Source organism: Mustela nivalis (genome assembly GCF_964662115.1).
Source record: "Mustela nivalis genome assembly, chromosome: 10".
Taxonomy (NCBI): domain Eukaryota; kingdom Metazoa; phylum Chordata; class Mammalia; order Carnivora; family Mustelidae; genus Mustela; species Mustela nivalis.
Genome location: NC_139029.1, coordinates 15776588 through 15793437, shown reverse-complemented (window position 1 = coordinate 15793437; position 16850 = coordinate 15776588). Strand labels below are relative to the sequence as shown.

General features: G+C 37.7%; 2 protein-coding genes across 3 annotated transcripts in view; one reads left to right on the top strand and one right to left on the bottom strand.

Annotated features, from left to right (window-relative positions):
• The window catches only part of HTR1D (5-hydroxytryptamine receptor 1D), a 181662-nt gene extending 165303 nt beyond the window's left edge, over positions 1–16359 (top strand). The window contains exon 3 of the transcript XR_014299166.1: positions 15969–16359. The gene's annotated coding sequence lies outside the window, so the exon portion shown is untranslated. The remainder of the gene's footprint in view (positions 1–15968) is intronic.
• The window catches only part of KDM1A (lysine demethylase 1A), a 58947-nt gene that overhangs the window by 25262 nt on the left and 16835 nt on the right, over positions 1–16850 (bottom strand). Inside the window, exons 3-7 of one of the 2 annotated variants that reach the window (XM_082684599.1) lie at positions 11489–11548; positions 6200–6333; positions 2424–2502; positions 1760–1852; positions 831–937 (exon numbers count right to left, since the gene is read on the bottom strand). In XM_082684599.1, coding sequence (XP_082540725.1) covers positions 831–937; positions 1760–1852; positions 2424–2502; positions 6200–6333; positions 11489–11548 — 473 coding nt within the window. The remainder of the gene's footprint in view (positions 1–830; positions 938–1759; positions 1853–2423; positions 2503–6199; positions 6334–11488; positions 11549–16850) is intronic. The other variant, XM_082684600.1, reaches the window with a different exon arrangement.

The window sequence follows — 16850 nt, the reverse complement described above, 5'->3', positions numbered from 1 at the left end:
TTAGATTGTGTGGTTTTTTAAATGTTGTTAAGTCCAGGGAAGCCTATAAGTCACTGGAAGAATACAAAATGTCAAAAATCACTCATGAAAATAATTTGAATAGTACCAACTTAACATGATGTTCTTCTTCTCCACTCTGTGCCATCATCCCTCTCCTCCTTTAATTTCCATTACTCTTTCAAGGACTGATGATAAGGGAACCAACATATCTTGGCTGCATCAGGCACTAAGAAATGGCTAGGGGCGCCTAGGTGGCTCAGTGGTTTAAGCCTCTGCCTTCGGCTCAGGTCATGGTCCCAGGGTCCTGGGATTGAGCCCCGCATCAGGCTCTCTGCTCAGTGGGGAGCCTGCTTCCCCCTCTCTCTCTGCTTTCCTCTCTGCCTACTTGTGATCTCTTTCTCTGTCAAATAAATAAATAAAATCTTAAAAAAAAAGGCTGCTGCCCAAGACCATTCCTTTTCTTTTACGATCTAAAAGAGAATACAATCCACTCTGTTCCACCACTAAAAATAACTGCCCCCTACAAAGGGCATGTCCATGAAGGCCCCAAATTTGAAAGTTAACTGCAAGAAGCAATAACCTCCATCAAAGGGCTATAGGGATCATTTACAAACTCTTAATACTCACTGAGCACCTTCCGAAGTTTCATTGTCAAAAATGCTTTATCCAATATAAGTAACATTATCCAAAATACTTTGAGTAGTATACAAATCAGTTTGGTGTATTTCAAGCTATAGGATTCATTAATTTGCAATAGAGAGTTTCTTATTACATTGATAAAAACCTATTTCCATTAGGTCCAGCTTCTAAATACAATATAAAATTCTTACCCTGGCTTCCAGAAGTGTGACATCCATTCCGAAACTTTGTAACTGACGAGCTGCTGCCAAGCCTGAGACCCCAGAACCTATAATAATTACCTTTCCTGTCTTTTTAGCTAAAAGTAAAAAACGAACAAAAATTACAGTATTTTGTTGTAGGTTTTAAGAGTTTGTTTTACCATTTTTTATATCATGAAAACCTCTAGGTTCTCAATGTGTCATGATGTGTTACAAAGTAAACAGCTCACTTATTTTCCAAATAAAGAAACTACGTAAATACAAATTAGCACATAACTGAGGCTTACAAAATTTAATTCAATGTTAAAAACCTATAAATGAAATCCTTTATCTTTAAAGATTTACTTTCTTATTACACTGCGGTCATGTGCTTTGGTATCTGTGACTGAGTCTCTTCATTTATCTCATAGTTCTACTAGGACAACCTGACAGCCAAATTATTCTTAAAGCCATTTTCTTTAAGCTCTACTTCTCCTGTCCTTATTATCCCTTTCTGAAGAACTATTAAAATTATTAAAGCATCAAAAATAAATTAAAAACAAATAGAAGTGCTACTTCTCAAAATACCCCTAACTCCTGGATTCCTCACAGGATAAAGAACTGGTCAATGAAAGAAAACCTCAAATCTCTGCTTTCATACCAGACTTCTCTCGTTTTTAACAAATTCTGTTTTCTAATTTTTTTTATATTGGAAATTCAGTATCTTTTACTAAAGTACACTTATCAAACCAAATCACAGGCAATGCATATTTACGAAGAGATTTTACTTTAAATCTGACATATAATGAGATAAGCTTGCGAATATCGGACTCCAAATTTAGACTTAGAAATCAAAATAAAATGCTATGAGCCTCCTGAAAATAAGAGAGAGTGCTAGAACTCTAAGTTAAAACTATAAAGTCCATCTGCCAGGTCCTTACTTGGTAGGGGTTTTATCCTCTTATAGATGCCGAAGTTGATCAGACCGTGACGCTCTAGGTAACTGTGAACTCGGTGGACAAGCACAGTATCACCTACAGAACAGAGGAATTTTAAAACATGTTCATATTTTTAGCAATTTAAACAGAAAGCTCCTTAACTCTGTTTTGCCGTCATGAAATTATTCTATACATATTTTCCATAAGCTTCAGATCATGTGACTCCTTTAGAAAGGTGATTCCTAAAACTTTTAGTCTGTGATGAAGTCCCAAATGCCTATTGGGAGTTTTTAAGAATGACATTCCATTACAGATGAAATAAAGGATAAAACCAACCCCCTTTAAAGCAGTATTATAATCAGTTACTTTGGCAGAAACTTCTCAAGACTTTATGGGTAGTAAGTGGAAAATGAGAAAGCCAGCCAGCCAGCCAGCCAAATGGCAACAAAGTACCCCGGGGATTAAAGCCGGAACACAGTCCTGGTATAGCAATCTCCTGAACTCACAACTTAAAAAAACAAGAAAATAATTACAAAGACACATAATAGTTTTTTATAAGGCTTATTTCTGGATAGCACAAGGTAAAGTAAGATGATAACATGAACTGAAAAAATTCATTATCAATGAACCATGAGCCAAAACCAGTCCCACGGAAAACACTACTTACTGTTGTAAGGCGCTTCTAATTGCTGAAGAGTAGCCTCAAAGGTCAGCTGAATCTTTGGATTATCCAACCACAACTGCAACTGTATTTAAATGACAAATTTTTTTTACACAAGTAGATGCAGACCACGTGACCACTTTAAAATCTTTTCAACTTGAAGGCCTCAACTACAGGCTTTCCTTTCACTGACGCAAAGGGTTATACTCCCGACAAACTGATGAAACGCAAAACCATGTCAAACGAGTAAATAACTGAAGAAGCTGGAAGATAGCCTAAAACAAAACCCAAAAAACCCTAGTAACTTGCCAGTATCATACAGCTGGCAGGGACCAACTAGGATTTAAACTGGGTTACTTGACTCCAGAGATACTGAGTAGATAAAAATCCACGAAATCAAATGATCAGTTAGATACGCAAAGATGGAAGGGAGGTAACAGGGCCCAAGGATAACTCCACAGTTTGTAGCCTACACAGCTAAATGAGTTGGTATGCTATTCACTAAATGAGGGTCACTGAAAGAAGAGGTGGGTTTAGTTTCAAGAAAACCAAGAGATGCAAGATTGGCATCTGGATACAGAGCTAGGGTTCTGAGGGGGAAAAAAAAAAAGTCTGGAGCCATTTGCTTATGGATGATAACTGAAGCCGAAGTGCAGAAGAGGCCTCCTTGGGACAATACACAGCAGAGGGAGGAAAAGACCATAAAGAGCCTTAAGGAATTCCAATCAGTTCACATAATGCCTGGGGCGCCTGGGTGGCTCAGCTGGGTAAGCGTCAGCCTTCGGCTCAGGTCACGATCTCAGGGTTCTGGGATCGAGCTTCACACTGGGCTCCCTGCTCAGCAGGGAGCCTGCTTCTCCTGTTCTCTCTGCCTGACACTCCCCCTGCTTATGCTCCCTCTCTTTCGGTCAAATAAATAAAATCTTTAAAAAAAAAATAGAGATAAGCCTACAAAATGGTCAGAGAAGACAACCACCAGGGAGGCAGAAGAACAAGAATACCATCTTAAGCTAAGGGAAGGGAAGTTTAAGAGTTTAAGAAGAAAGTAGTCAGTTATTTCAAATACTGCTGAAAAAGCATTAAGATAAGGAATGAAAAATATTATGGTACAATCAATAGGCTCTAACACAAATGCTCTTCAAACTGAATAGGCCAGACCAACTAAATGCCACTATATTTAAGTCCTAGCTAAAAATTAACTGCTCCATAGACAAGTGTCAACAAAGACATGTGGCTGTGTGTAAATAAACCCAATTACAAAAGGATATGACCAAATTCATAAGCACCCTCTACTTTTCTCCATGGCCACTGTCAGGGCAAAATGGAATTCCTCAAGTACACACTAGGCCCAAACTCCTCACCCCTCAATACAAGCCTTCTTCCTCTGCCCATCCTATAAAAAAATAATAAAATTCAGGTCATAGTTTTTAGCTCAATAATCCTAAAGTTGTTGTGGTTTCAAAATCTGGAAGCAAAAGAACGGACACAATTCTTGTAAGAGAATGATTTATGTTCAGTTTTACAGCTAGAGGCCCACAACTCTAACCTGGGCCAGTCCTTCCTTCTCCCAATCTAGATTTTGGTCACAGAATGTAAATCAGAGAAAACAGACATCCCTGTAAATCCACCACTCAAATTCAAGTAAAGAGTGAAAACTTCTCAGATGAAACAAAAAATGACCTTATCTAAACAAATACACTTCTAAAAGAATTTAATCAATCAATTTTAAGTAAGCTCTATACTCAACATGGGACTTGAACTCAAAATCCTGAGATCAAGAGTTGCATGCTCTACTGACTGAGCCAGCCAGTTGCCCCTAAAAAATCCATTCAGATCAAACAAATATTGATGTTATACACAGAAGCTGATTCCAAGACAAGCGTCAGAAATATACATTAAAAATTTTCCATTCACTTTTTTAAAAATCACCCTGTTTTTTCTTCATTCAAAAATCCGTTTATTCTGTACTATGAAAACCCAATATAACCCACCACCCACTCTAGCTAATAATCTAAATTCAGCAGGGGTTTTGCAAACTAATAGCCAAAGTAAAGAAGTTAGTGGTAGCTAAAAGCAGACATGCTAAAATGACATCTGAGCTATACTCAAAGTAGCCGAAATTACAATATAAATTTCTTTTACTTTGTATCACCCTAGAGTACACTGAATATGTTCTGAATAGTATCTTGTCTTCCTCTACTCTGTGGCTTAAAATTTGATGAATAAAGGCCATGAAAGAAAAATTCAAAGACATAAAAAATGACTAATAAATGTGGGGAAAAAATCAGTCTTTTGGAAATAGAAATGAAAAACTTTAAGTCTATTACAGCAGCACAAATTATCAATGTTTTAACAACCAAAGCACGGGCAGAGCAACAGGGATGCTGACTGATTCAGTCTTCTCTGGGAAGCTATGTGACCATATCCATCTATCATCTATCTATCATTTATCTATATCAATTGATATATATGTATGTATTGTATTCGGGTTTTTATACATACATGCACATGTGTGTGTGTGTGTGTGTGTGTGTGTGTGAGAGAGAGAGAGATAAGGAAATAATAACCAGAGATAGTCAAGATGTATAAAGCTGTTCAGAGCTTAATAAAGCACAAATGGACATATAAATGCCTAACTTACAGTATGACCCAACTATCAGACAAAATATCATGCAGACATTAAAATCAAGCACTTAGCCAGAAGAGGAGGTTGAAGCAGAGGAGCAGAACAGAATAAGAGTTTGTCTTATCCTGGGAAAGACAGACAAAATGATTATTAAAAATTTGAAAAACATGGGGGGAGGGGGTGGCACAGTTAGGTCACTGAGCACTCAACTCTTGGTTTTAGCTCAGGATCTGATCTCAGGGTCATGGATTAAGTCCCACAATGGGCTCAGGGTGGAGTCTGCTTGACATTCTTTCCCCCCTCTCTCCCCCCTGCTCCTCCCCCAATTCACGCTCTCTAGAATAATGAAATCATAAGGGGGGGGGGAGGCAGGGTGTGGGGAGGCACCTGGGTGGCTCTGTCAATTAGTCAATTAAGCGTCTGACTCTTGGTTTCAGCTCAGGTCAGGCTCTCAGGGTTGTGAGACTGAGCCCTACATCTGGCTCTGTGCTGGGTGTGGAGCCTGCTTAAGATTCTTTCTCTCCTCCCTCTGCTCTTCCTCTGCTTTAAAAAAAAAAAAAAAAAAAAAGTTTCAGGGCACCTGGCTGGCTCAGTCAGTAGAGTACGCAACTCTTGATCTCAGGGTTGTGAGTCTGAGCCCCACGTGTGGCCTGGTTTACTTAAAAAATTAAAAGTCTGAATGAAGATTCTTTGGGTTTATGAGATTATGAAAAACAAAAAGAATCCAAAGGATATATGGGAACAGCATTTCAATTTTTAAAAACGAAAATTAAATACATATTAAAAAAAATAACTGGGGGTACCTGGGTGGCTCAGTAAGTTAAAGCCTCTGTCTTCGGCTCAGGTCATGATCCCAGAGTCCTGGGATCGAGCCCCACATCGGGCTCTCTGCTCAGCAGGGAGCCTGCTTCCCCTTTTCTCTCTGCCTGCCTCTCTGCCTACTTGTGATCTCTGTCTGTCAAAATATATAAAATCTTAAAAAATAATAACTGAAGGGAAAAAACTAATTTTTTAAACAATGGTTATCTCTGGGTAATGGTACATGTTATAGCTAATTTTGTAATTCTTCCCTTTCTTTTTTTGCCATTATTGTCCATAAAAGTAATATGCACTTTTTAATAATCCAAATGGAAAAAAGGCTGACATGGAAACTTACTGTGCGGTTTCGAATGAACAGAAAAACCTTCTGAGTCTGCTGCGGTCCACTGATGATATCTGGAAAACAGGCTGCTTCTTGAGAAGTCATCCGGTCGTGAGGAAGTCTACTCTGGAAAGCTGCACCCTCCACACCTAGCAAAGAAAGAAAGGACTTCTGGGAAAAGTGCAAGTGAATACAAAACCAGGGATAATGAAACTCCTGAAGAACCTCTGTAAAGCTCTGCCTCATTCACAGAGCAATCTCACCTCCTTTAAAAATCTTTTATTTTTTGCTCAAAAGCCGAAACATCTTTAGAATTTACTTTACTCTTGAGCATAATGTTCCAAAAATTACATTCTACCAATGAGCAGAACAATGTACCTCTGAAAACAGAATAGAGTAGGCAGCACATTTTCTTCATCCACAAAACAGCTTTGTAATACTGGAAGATAATCTAATTAAAATTAGCATCACTGACGGTGTTCCCAAAATCTGAAAACTAGGGAACCAGAATAAAGGAAAACATACTAAAAGGAAAGCAAAAGAGACTACAGAATGAAAAACACAACCACATGCCTTCTTTCAAGATTACAGCAGGGAACCTGGAGAGGACTTTAAGATTTAATCACGAACAGTAAGAAACGCGTGATTATCTGGTCCGTGGTATACCATCCGCTAGTTCCCACAATGCAATGCTGGCAAAGGTGAGGTCAGTTAGGCGGACTACAATGAGGAACAGAAGCAAGGAATTTACCTTCCCTGCGAAAACATTAGCAACCCTTTACTATACTACACAAGTATGTCACTGCAGATACTATACACTACACATACATACAATGTATACATATTCTCTGTGCAAGTAAAATATATATTGTTTTGAAACTTTTAAAATTGGGTATTAAATCAATTCTTTTTTATAAGCTGATAGTTAAGTACATCTTCATAAGATGTCCTTAAAACATATTTACATGTATTCTACCTGTATTTCTGAGATCACTTTATAAAAGACATATTTAACCACTCACTAGCTTATGAAAATATCAAGACAAAGTTTCAAAATTCACTATCACTGAAATAGTTATATATAAGTAACAAAACAGGCACCAGATATCCATATTTAATAATTTAAAGCACATAAAACAAGAAGTTAGAAACACTGATAATGGAAACAAAATTAAAGGAAAGGCAAAGTAAGATTAATAAAATAAAAAGTACAAGGTAGGTAAAGATATAACTTAGAAAATGACACCTAAGTTATTAAGGAGCGGTCTCCACAAAGACATTTATAAGCAATAACTCAGACAAAAGTCGTTAACAAGAGGTCAAGCTAATATGGGTGGCACATTAAGAAACGATATTTTTGAGAGAAGGAAAAAAAAATCTATCCACTCACAGTAGATAATGAAGGCACATGTACTCTATTCACATTACAAAATCAAATCAGCAAGTCTCTCATTCAGTGAATCTCAATCTAAAATTAAAGACTGTCAGGACAATTAATTATTCCCTAAGAAAAAACAAAATCAGTAAGAGCCATATTATTGGGAGTGGAACATGAAATTAAGGCAAGGAGAGAAGAAATGCTGGCAACAGGGGTAGGTTATTTCAGTAATGTGAAATTTTCTAAAACTGCACATAGCTTTGATGTCCCTAATCCCCTACCCCCAATCAAATAAACAAAAAACAAAACCAAGAACAAAATCATGTCACATTATAATAACAATTACCTACATATCCCAAGTACTCAGAACAAGTTTCTTAAAATAGGTTACCTTCATAAGTGTATACTATTAACATGAAAATCAATTTGTTCTATAAACTGGACTCCTCCCTCCCCCAAACAGGGGTAGTTTTCTTAGCTATACCTTCTACATGCTTATTAAGTCATCACTGAACATCAATCCTACTGCAAAATACTGCCAATGACAGTAAAAAAAAAAAAAAAAAAAAAAAACATGTAGGGAAAGACACTAAATTTTGAATTCTATTTGGCTCCTCATTCCAAGTGCTCTAAAAATCACTCTAAATTAGTTGGCTAACTTTGGGAATCTTGAGACTATGTAACAATTAAGAAATGTGATCTACATAAGTCATGTGGCAGTTTTAGGAGGATCTTTAAATCAAATAACAAAAGATTACCAAAAGGAATTAAAGAAGCCAAATATTGTGACACTAATGTATGTGCAGAATAATAATCTTCTCCATCTCTATCTTTCACATAACATCCGAAAACACCTATTCTTAAATACTTGTCAAGTTTTAAGAATGAAAAAGTTTCTAAAAACTCAATAATTATTTTTCCCCTTTTGGTTTTTAGGTTTGAAGACATTATTTCAAGGAAGGAAGACCATTATCAATATAAAGGTGAAAATTTTAAGAAAAGATCTAACCTTTATCAAAGGAACAAAAAATGTTAACTTGGAACCCAAGCTTCAGAAGCTCAATCAATGCACTCTCTTAATAGGATATTTCCAAAATGAACTAACAGGCCATTCTGGACAACAGAACTCGTAAGTATCTCCTTTAGAGGGAAAAACCTTAAAGAATACAATTAACTTTAATAATATCCTTATTAAGGGCGCCTGGGTGGCTCAGTGGGTTAAGCCGCTGCCTTCGGCTCAGGTCATCATCTCAGGGTCCTGGGATCGAGTCCCACATCGGGCTCTCTGCTCAGCAGGGAGCCTGTTTCCTCCTCTCTCTCTCTCTGCCTCTCTGCCTACTTGTGATCTCTCTCTGTCAAATAAATAAATAAAAATCTTTTAAAAAAAATAATAATATCCTTATTACAAGGGAAGTACCAGTAGTACATTTCATTCAAAAGTTAATTTATACTGCTGTTTGTGTGGATTTAACACAGTCTGGTATTCTGGAAATTGAGAATGTTTCAAAGAGGCAACCTTAATTTTTTAAAAGCCCCAAGGCTGCCTATGTATCTCTCTTGCCCCCTCCGTTCAATTCCTTTTTCCCTACACTTCACACAGGAAGTTCCAGCATCATCCTTCAAAATGCAGTCATGCTAAACCAGAAATGCCCTTTCTAATGGTCTGACCGGCTCACACTTTCTCTGAAAACACAGTAAAAGTCATAAAATATTTAAGGGACCAAAAAGACCTTTTTGATAGATTAGAGACGCAGATAAGGAGCAGGGGATGGGAAGGCCAGAACTCCTCTATTCCATGAAACCACTTCCTCCCTGATTCTGATGATACGGGTAGCATCTTGAGTAGAGTGAGAAACAGAGATATAAAAATCAACAGAAAAGAAAGCCTCCATGAAACTTGTCTTTTTTTTTTCATGAAGTAAATAAATTAACTAGAAAAACAGATTTCTAGTTGATGAGTAAAAACAAAAGCTTGACAAGAATCTACGTATAAGATGACTTCAAATTAGTACCTATATATATATACCATATCCAGTCCTATAATGGTTTAAAAAGACAAACAGAATAAAGAACAGAGGGAAAGGAGAGAAAAAGAAAAAAAAAAGAGAGAGAATCATGTGATTTCTTATGCTTTACATCTTTTATTTCTAGGGTAAACATACACTTAAAATGACTCTGACGGAGGGTATAAGGACTAGTCTATGCATAAGAGAAGACCCCTGGGTTCTCACTCCTCCGAACTGTTGGGTGTATCCTCCGTCATATCGTTTTAATTGTATTTGGGGTCCTAATCCATAAAACAGGGATGGGTGCAATATTATCCGTTTGACAGCAGGAAGCTAGAGAAAAATGACCTTAAGTTCCCTTCTAATTTTTAAGATGTAGGATGAATACACCAGCTTGATGTGGATTTATAGAAGTTAAGATATGATCCTGGTCCCAAGATACTCATGACGGTCATTTGGTTTATTAAAAACAGAATGTTGATTGCTTATAAGCACATCCTTCTAACTAACCATCTCACAAATGCATGCTTCTGAACATGGCAAAGATCTGAAGAGAGATCCTGAAGGGTTAAGAATAGTCCCCACCATGCTTGGAAACACTTAAAAAAACAAAACAAAACACCTCATGTTCTACTGAACAGTAAGTCAGAAGCACCACAGTTCTATATGGAAGTCTGTTTTTACTTTCAGCAATACAGCATATTGTTTACTAAAGCAAAAGAGTAAATTTAACCACGTTAAAACAAAAAGCAGTAAGAAAACTCAGTTTATTTCTTCAAGATTCAAGCTTTAAAGGCTATCTATCCCCTGATCCCCAACAGTTCCTGGAAGAGCTGATCGTGCATCATGTGATGAGTAGCATTCTTGAACATTTATCTGCCACATTGACTCTGAACGAGGATTTTAACTCCTCAAGAGAAACCCCATGTACTGATTGTCAACCTCCAATCCTTGGGACAGCATTTAAACAAGTTTACTTCTAACATTCTGGATCCCTTATATACTAATTTCTGCACTAACAGTGAACTTTGACCCAAGAGTAAAATACAAATATTTCCCAGACCCGCTGTACACAACTGCAAAAGACAAACAATTTTAAAGTAGACATAACAGTTGAAAAGTGACAAACTCCAAAAGTGAAGTAATACCTATTCCAGTTCTTTCAAAATGTATTAGCTTTGAGCACTGAACCACACAAAAACATCCAGGGCAAAGGATGAAATCCAGCCATATCACTTTGGATTCCTGGAACAAACTTTAATAGCTCTAGATGGGCCCTATCAATCATTTAACCCTTTACTTCTTCCTAGAAGTAAAAATATCATAGTTTGATCTGGAAAGAAACAGCATTTCAACTTAAAAAAAAAAAAAAAAAAAAGCAAACAATTTTCACATGACAAATGTTTAAACTACTAAATAATTAACTATATAATGTTAATTGAAAAACTATCCAACACTATCTGACAACCACCTCTGAAGAGTGCCTTGCCTGAATAATTCCTCTGACTAGTCCTGGAATGACTTTCTGTCCTTCCTTTTTTTTTTTTGAAGGCTTTCAGCCTATGGCTTCTCCTCTCTGTATATGTAGCTGTATTTCTTTTTAAAGGTCCCATGATTCCGAAACCTATGTTCTATATCATGTTTCCTAGCACTGTAAAAGCTGCCAGGAAGAAAAGGACCCGCCATCTCCTCAAACACGTGAAGAGTGGAGGGCTGAGATCGGCCTGAGGACTTCAAAAGGTTTTGCTTGCCTTTGCTCTGGCTACACGCTCTCCTACGCTACTCCTCTGTCCTGATGGCTCTGTTTGCCCTGCACTCCTGGCTACCATGCAGAAACCACAGCCAAAAACACTTGCAAGCATCAATCCCTGACTTGGCGGCTCTTGCTCCTAAGTGGCAAGCATCTAATGCCACCCTCACCTGATGCTTGGCCGTCTCCATACCCTCCAGAACTGTCGTCTTGAAGTCCTCCTGCTTGCCCTGTGGAAGGAAAGAGGAGAACTCAGGGACCTTACTCCATAAATTAAGATATCATCTGGACATAAAGGCCTAATAGTTGGCGACTCACAGATTCACCACCAACTAGTAAAACCGTATTGAGAGAGCTCCTTCTTCTCGAATCAGGCCCAGGGAATCACATCATAGTCTTCCAAGTTCTGGTCAGAAAATTTCAACTTTACACACTGATTCTTGTTGAAAGGTAGCAGAACAAAGTACACGGTATTTCTAATCACTAAATCCTTGCTGTCGGTCTTATTAAATCAAGGTTGGATGGGGGGAAGAAACGAATTCCAAACGTCTTTTACTACTTGTTGCTAGACTGAGTTAGGTGTCACACGGGCTCTAGGGTCTAGAGCCGCAACAATTCAGCATCTGCTCAATCTCCCTTTATCTTTACCTTCCTATCCACAGAGAATATACTTAAGTATCAGGCAAAAGATATAGTTTTAGTGAAAAATTCTCCCATTGAATTCAAAGCAGGGACTGTAAAGATTCAGCTCCAAAACAAGTTTCATTTACTATACATGCCAGACAGCACCAGGTCTGAAGACGCAGTGCTTCCTTAGTAAAACTTTCAAACACACCACAAGACACCCTGCAGTCATATGCCAAGTAATGTAGAGAGACACACACACAGGAGGGGCTGGGGGAAGGCAAGATATGGGGGAGCTTCTACTTCAAGCTACGTAATAAGCCAGCTAAGAGATTGTCCTCATTGACTAATACATAGAAATAACTTCAAGAAAGGTATCACAGCTTGAAAGTTCCATCTGAAGAAGTTCAAATAGATCATCTTCCAGACTCTTCCAAAATCTATCACCAAGACAGATGCTATGATCTTCTTAAGGTTTTAGCTACCTAGTAAACTATGAGAAAACTACAGCATGATCTTTAAAAGATGCGAAAATACTCTCCAATGATCTAAAACTAGATAAGCATCACTAAAAAGTTTATTTTAGAAGAACTCAATGAGAAAGCAGACTGATTAACCACTATTTGAGTTAAAAGGGAGCAGGAAGGTAAAAATGACATCTCTATCTTCATGTATTTGAAGGTATTTAGATAGAAATGATTTCTGACATTAGAATGTGTTACTAGAAGGTATATGTTCTGAGGATAGGACAGAATCTCATTCTAAAATTATTTCACTATGCTCCTGTCTTAATGACCCTTGAGGTTTTAGAAGGATATGGCTCTCAGACAAGGCTCAAGATACAGGATTCGTTTACAGTCTTTGGAAAAGGGCATATAATTATAAGGAGATGACTCCTTACAAAATCTAGTCTGCAAACATCTTAAAAATGCAGGCCCTCCATTTTTTATTTTACTTTTAAAATTTAAATAAGGGATGCCTGAGTGGCTCAGTCAATTGAGCATCTGCCTTCAGCTCAGGTAATGATCCCAGGGTCCTGGGATGGAGACCCACATTGGGCTCTCTGCTCAGTGGGGAGACGGCTTTCCCTCTGCCTCTGCTCTCTCAATCACTCTCTCTCAAATAAACAAAAAATTGTTTTAAAAGTTTAAATAAAAATACTGCTTAACTTCTAAATTTATTCATAAAAAAATCTTACAGATTTTTTTTTTTGAAGTTGTCATTGTTCTGTTTGATTCCAAACAGAACCAACCTAGACCAAAAGTTGAATCATATTTTAAAAAGGGGGAGAGGTGGGCGCCTGGGTGGCTCAATTGGTTAAGGTCCTGGGATCAAGTCCCACACCCGGCTCCCTGCTCATGGGGAGTCTCCTCCCTCCTGTCTGCCCTCCCCGCTGCTTGTGTGCTCCCTCACTCTCAAAATCTTTATGTGGGCAGGGAGAGAGAGGCTCAGAACAATGAAATAAATACAGTTTCCAAGAATAACATTCAAGCACTATGAACAATATCGCTCCTGACTCTCTCAAATTATGTAGCCCAACTGGCAAAGAATGAAAGCTACAGTCTCCTGTCAGGAAGGCATCTCACCACTTCTAAAAATAAAAACAAACACCACTTTCAAGCTAGCCATTAAGTCCTGAATTATTTTATCCTTCCTATTTCTCTCATTTGCTTTCTTCCCCCACTATATGTCATAGAATATGCTAAAATAATTTATCTTAATCTACAGGTAGCCCTTGGCTGACTGTTGACTGTCACAGTCTTTAGACAAAAATTCCATACAAATGTAGATTTCTTAAGCCTGACTTCTGTGCTCAAAAGCTTAAAAACGTTCCTCTTTTACAAGATAGGGAGGTCTTTTTTGACTTCTGCTTTTGAAAAAAGGAACAAAACTCAGATACTGTTCCTCGATAAAAATATGTAAGAGTAATATGAAAAATACTCAATACCCTGCAATAGTTTTTTAAAGGAATCCCTTTTAACCGCAGAAAGTCAAAATAGAAATGAAACTCCAAAGTACTGCATAAACAGAGAAATAGGAGAAAACCAAATAGGTGATATAAACATGCAAGAAATGATGAGAAACAAAACAAAAAGTGCTTATAATTAAGTAAAGAAACAACGTGTCTCTTAACTTGATGAACGTTTAGAGATAAGATCGCTACTTTCTAATCATAATACTCCAATATCTGGAGAATGCCTATTTCTCCAAAGACAGATAACAGCATCATCTTTATTAGTGGTATTCCAGACCAATTCTTCCATCATCTTAAAAACAACACACATACAAATGTTTGTAGCTAACTTTCCATCCAGGATTGCCTCTGATCTGATTAGAACATATAAAATGCCATATTCACTTGTTCTTTGGGTCCTTCTGGCCTGGGACTCTGCTTCTGACAGTGGCACAGGGACAAGGAACCGCAGGCAAGTATAGTTATTATCCTACATGAGTTCAAATTCAAGATAGAAAATGAAAATATACAAAAGCAACTCTTTCGTATCACCTTGATTTTGGCACTACTGCGCAGGAGACCTTTGGTTTTCATTCCCACCATATACCCACACACTCCTCAAGACCCTTAACACCTGTATTTGTGCATATCTTCTACAAGTTGAAAATAAAATTTTTGGTTTAGCTTACACAGCAGCCTTTCAGCTGCTCTCTAATAAACTCCCACAGACCTGGTAGATCATTACTGAAGAATAGTGAAATATTTTAGTTACAGTCACACTACTGGATGCTTTCTCATCTTGATTCAAATCCCTAGCAGACCAATATCTTAAAAGGAAATCTATGATGTCTTTCACATATTTTCATCTGACAAGCATGAAGGACAGGATCACTGATATGCTATTCCCAGGAACACACTGACCAACAGATTCACATTTTGACTTCAGTTTGTAGAAAGCACACTCAAATCAATAACTTTTGTAGACAATTTGAGAAACTTCTAAGTCTTCTGGGAAGCAATGATTTTTAAACAGAAAATCAACTTATCAAAAATTAACCAAAATCGTACAAATTTATAGAATAAAAGTGACTGCCAAGCTAATGGTTTCAATTAAACCTGACAAATTAGCAGAGAGAAAAAAAAAACCTTCAAAGTTTAAATCACCTGTGAACACATAAGTTTCTACTCTAATAACACTTCAGTTTAGTTTATATTTTAAATAATCTCACTAATTCAGTGTTCACCAAATACCTATTCCAAAACAATTGAGCACAAGTAGAAAGTTGAACACATTAAGTACCTATTTTCAAAGGGCTTAGAATCTAATTGGGGAAAGATGAAAAATATCCAGAAAGAAACGTTATTTTTTAGGGAAACAAGAAAGAAACACAGACTTGAGGAATCAAGAAAGCTTTTCTGAACAAATCCAGAGATTTGGCAAAAACCACCAGCATGGTCCAGAACACTTATAAAAGCAAGGAGAAAAGCACAGTCAGGGAATATATAGAGAACCACACAGCACTTGCAGATGTGGAAGAGCAGGGTAAGTAAAATGGCCCATTTTTTTGGCCCATTCAGTGCCAAAACCTAAACTTGATCTTAACAGTAATGAGGCAGAACTGGCAGCAAAACAAGAGATATTTTAATGAATCTAATGTGGTCACTTTGTACCAGATGGATCACAGGGAAAAGGTGACCTGGATAAAAGAGAGCCAACTGAAAGACTGTTTAAATAATTTAGATATGAAGTGAAATTCACTAGAACAAAAAGGTAACAATGAAAATGGATAAGGCACAGCAAGTCAAAGAAGTTGTTCGCAGGTACATACAGGGCTTTAAAAAACACTTGATCAAAGGGTAAGGGACAATCAAGATGACTCCAAGGTTTTAAAAGTTCAAGAATGGTAATACAATGCACAAAATGGGAAATTTGGGGAAAATTTAGGCAAACTAAATTAAAAAGAAATACTCCTTACTTAATTACTTAGTCTTTAAAGTAATTAAAAGACTACACTCCAGGGGCACCTGGGTGGCACAGCTGGTTAAGCAGCTGACTCTTAATTTTGGCTCAGGTTATGATCTCAGGGTTCTGGGATCAAGCCCTTTATCAGGCTCAGAGGTTTCTCTCTCTCTTCTCCTCCCCCAGCCCTGCCAAATAAATAAATAAATCTTAAAAAAAAAAAAAAGGAAAGAAAGAAAACAAAAAAGACTAGAACTCCCAAGTTAGGATGGGTCAAAACTTTAAAATAACATGGAGATAATAATATGGTCAGAGAAGGATGCCTGGGTGGCTCAGAAGATTGTCTGCCTTCAGCTCAGGTCATTATCCCAGGGTCCTGGGATAGAGTCCCACATCAGGCTCCTTGCTTAGCAGGTTCCCTGCTTCTCCCTCTGCCTGCTGCTCCCCCTGCTTGTGTTCTCATGCTCTCTCTTTCTGACAAACAAAAATAAAAATAAAAAATAGTAATAGGCTCAGAGAGTTTGAATCAGTTGTAAATGTAGGACTAATCTCAAAAGGAAAGTCACAGCTTCAAAAAGGAATTGGTCAACATAGACAAATAATAAGAAAAAGTTAAAATAATTGAAAGGTAGTGAGTTATTGGTGACTGTCTCCACTTCATGCTGCCTTCTAGTCCTCTCTGTAGTGAAAGGTGGCTTTAAAAACATCCTCAGGGCGCCTGAGTGGCTCAGTGGGTTAAAACTCTGCCTTTAGCTCAGGTCATGATCCCAGAGTCCTGGGATCCAGCCCCACCTCCCCCCCCCCATCATATTGGGCTCTCTACTCGGCAGGGAGCCTGCTTCCCCACCACCCCCACGCCCACCCCGCACCTGCCTTTCTGCCTACTTGTGATCACTGTCTGTCAAATAAATAAAATCTTTAAAATAAAATTTAAAACATCCTCAAGTATACTGACTTCTCTTAATGTATCTCCTTCCTAACTTTTTGACTATGA